General features: G+C 47.2%; 1 protein-coding gene across 3 annotated transcripts in view; it reads right to left on the bottom strand.

Annotated features, from left to right (window-relative positions):
- The window catches only part of grap2a (GRB2 related adaptor protein 2a), a 13,455-nt gene that overhangs the window by 2,322 nt on the left and 8,633 nt on the right, over positions 1-2,500 (bottom strand). For all 3 annotated transcript variants that reach the window (XM_062531715.1, XM_062531714.1, XM_062531713.1), the window contains 2 exons: positions 1,859-2,048; positions 954-1,055 (listed from right to left, as the gene is read on the bottom strand). In XM_062531715.1, coding sequence (XP_062387699.1) covers positions 954-1,055; positions 1,859-2,048 — 292 coding nt within the window. The remainder of the gene's footprint in view (positions 1-953; positions 1,056-1,858; positions 2,049-2,500) is intronic.

Here is a 2,500-nt window from a genome sequence, read left to right as displayed (position 1 = left end):
TGTGCTGACGTGGGGCTCAGGTTGACACTGAGGGCCTTAAATGAACCGTCCGTGTCGAACATGCCCTGGCCTGGCCTAATTGAATCCATTCAGATTGAAATGCGCCCGGAGCACAATGGCAACAGCGACGGACAACAGAGGCAGATCCAAAGTTCCACTCAGGCTGACCTGGCTGGCATGTTACCTGGTCATTACTCCCACTGTTTGAATTCTAAGCCCCCCCCCCAGCCCACCTCTGCAACTGAAAAGGACAGTGTCCTTTAGAGGGAGCGATACGGTCGGGCCAGGCCAGGGAAGACAGAGACGCTGTAGGGCCTCCGGCCAAAACAATCCTCCTCGGCTGACTGGAATGAGCACTGTCTGCACACGTCTGAGTGTTTGGGTGCCTTCTGTTGTGTGCACGTGAGTGTGTATGTGTGCATGTCATGCAGAAATGCGCAGTATGTTGGTGTATGTTAGTGCCTGTGAGGTGTGTGTGTGTGTGTGTGTGCACGCGTTTGTGTGTGTTCATGTGTGTGAAAGTGAAAGAGAGAGGGAGATAGAGCGGGGGAGAAAGAGAGAGGATATGTCTATGTGTTTGGTTTCATATGAATGTGTACCACCTGAGTGAATAACTGTATGTGAATGGGTATTTACACTGTAAGTGTCCATTTGTGTGTGTGTATGTGTGTGTGTGTGTGTGTGTGTGTGTGTGTGTGTGTGCACGCGTTTGTGTGTGTTCATGTGTGTGAAAGTGAAAGAGAGAGGGAGATAGAGCGGGGGAGAAAGAGAGAGGATATGTCTATGTGTTTGGTTTCATATGAATGTGTACCACCTGAGTGAATAACTGTATGTGAATGGGTATTTACACTGTAAGTGGCCATTTGTGTGTGTGTGTGTGTGTGTGTGTGTGTGTGTGTGTGTGTGTGTGTGTGTGTGTGTGTGTGTGTGTGTGACTGCTTATGCCACCGCACCTGCTGTGTGTGTGACTGATCGGACGCCCTCCGCTGCTGGGTGGGCTGCGGTGACCCTCCGTAGCCTCCAGGGTAGTAGCCGTCCGCCGAGCCTCTCTTTGCCTGCGGAGCCAAAAAAAAGGCACCAGAGGTCAAATCACATCGGCAAACAAAGGCGAAGACAAAGCACTCGCAAATGGACCCTAACCAAAGTGACGGTCAAGAGTGCGGTGGACCTTTAAGAGCCTCTACAGCTCCTGCTGTTTGATATTGAATCTGATGCTGAATTGCGAAATCGATATGGCTCACTTCTAGGCCTCTGTTTCACTGTACACTACTCGAGGCGCTCGTATTGATCTGTGTTTCTTCTCTCTCCAAAGAGCCCTTGAGAGCGCTCTCACACACAGCGTGGGAGAAATGGCAGAGGCTCACAGAGAGGAGGAGCAGATGGAACAACAGGAAGGGGAGAAGGAAGAGAGGGAAGGAAGGAGAAAAGGATGGATGGTAAAAATAAAGGGTATATAAGGACAATGAGAAACAAATAGAGGGGTAACAGGAAGACAAGAGGCCAGGGATCAGCCTGTTCATCCATTCTGGTGTTATTTACTAAGGGTGATATTAGGTCAAACACCAAACTAAATTCTAAGGGAAAGGGTGCTATTTATGCTTAATGCATAAGATGTATTGTATGTTTTCTTGATATTTTAACCACTTTATTGTTCTGTATGTTTTCAATTTCAGTAATGCCATATGTGTACCTGTCAGGTAACAAGTGCTTAGTGTTACTATTGCATGACATTTAACCAGCATCCAGTGAGGTCAGTTTGTGAGCAGAGACATTTTCTAATACAGGTACCCTTTATACTGAACGCCCTGCAGAGGGAGCTGTTTGGGAAAAGAGCATGGAGATGAGGTGTTTTTTTTACCGGCTGTGGAGCAGATGGCTTGGAGTCGTCTCTGCTGCCGTCGTTCAGGTAGATCTCGCTGTTTTTGGAGATGCTGTTTCTCCTGTAGTACTCCACCAGCTCGTTCAGGGAGTTGAACTTCACGTTCCAGATGTGGTACTTGGCCTTGTTCTCCCTCATGATTTTGAAATGCTGGACGTCACTCTCGTGCCTAACCAGAAGAGAGAACACTGATTTACTGATTGACGCCTTGCTTTTTTTCTCTTGCTGTTTTGCCCCATTTCCTTTTAGGAAACCGTCTTCATGCAATTTTTCACCATTTAACTTTTAGGTAACATTTTTACAACAATGATCTGAGATAAGCTACTGGATCAGCTACTGGATCAGGCTTTTTGGCCTGGAGAGTGAAGAGGATGATATAATAGGAAAGTGATGAGAGGGAGAAAGATGGGGAGGGATCGAAAAATTACCAGCATCGGACTCGAACCTGGGTAGTGCCTGTGGGCACATGGACCCAGATGTGGTACGAGGGCTGTAGCCAACTGCATCCTTACATTAAAAAAAAAAACAATCTGCATTTTCCTTTTAGTACATAAATACCATTTTATCATATGAGCCAATCGTCTCTGAACAGGCGCTCTATCACTCGTGTCCACTAGGGGT

Source organism: Sardina pilchardus, chromosome 3, assembly GCF_963854185.1.
Source record: "Sardina pilchardus chromosome 3, fSarPil1.1, whole genome shotgun sequence".
NCBI lineage: Eukaryota > Metazoa > Chordata > Actinopteri > Clupeiformes > Clupeidae > Sardina > Sardina pilchardus.
This window is presented reverse-complemented; position numbering and strand designations above follow the sequence as displayed.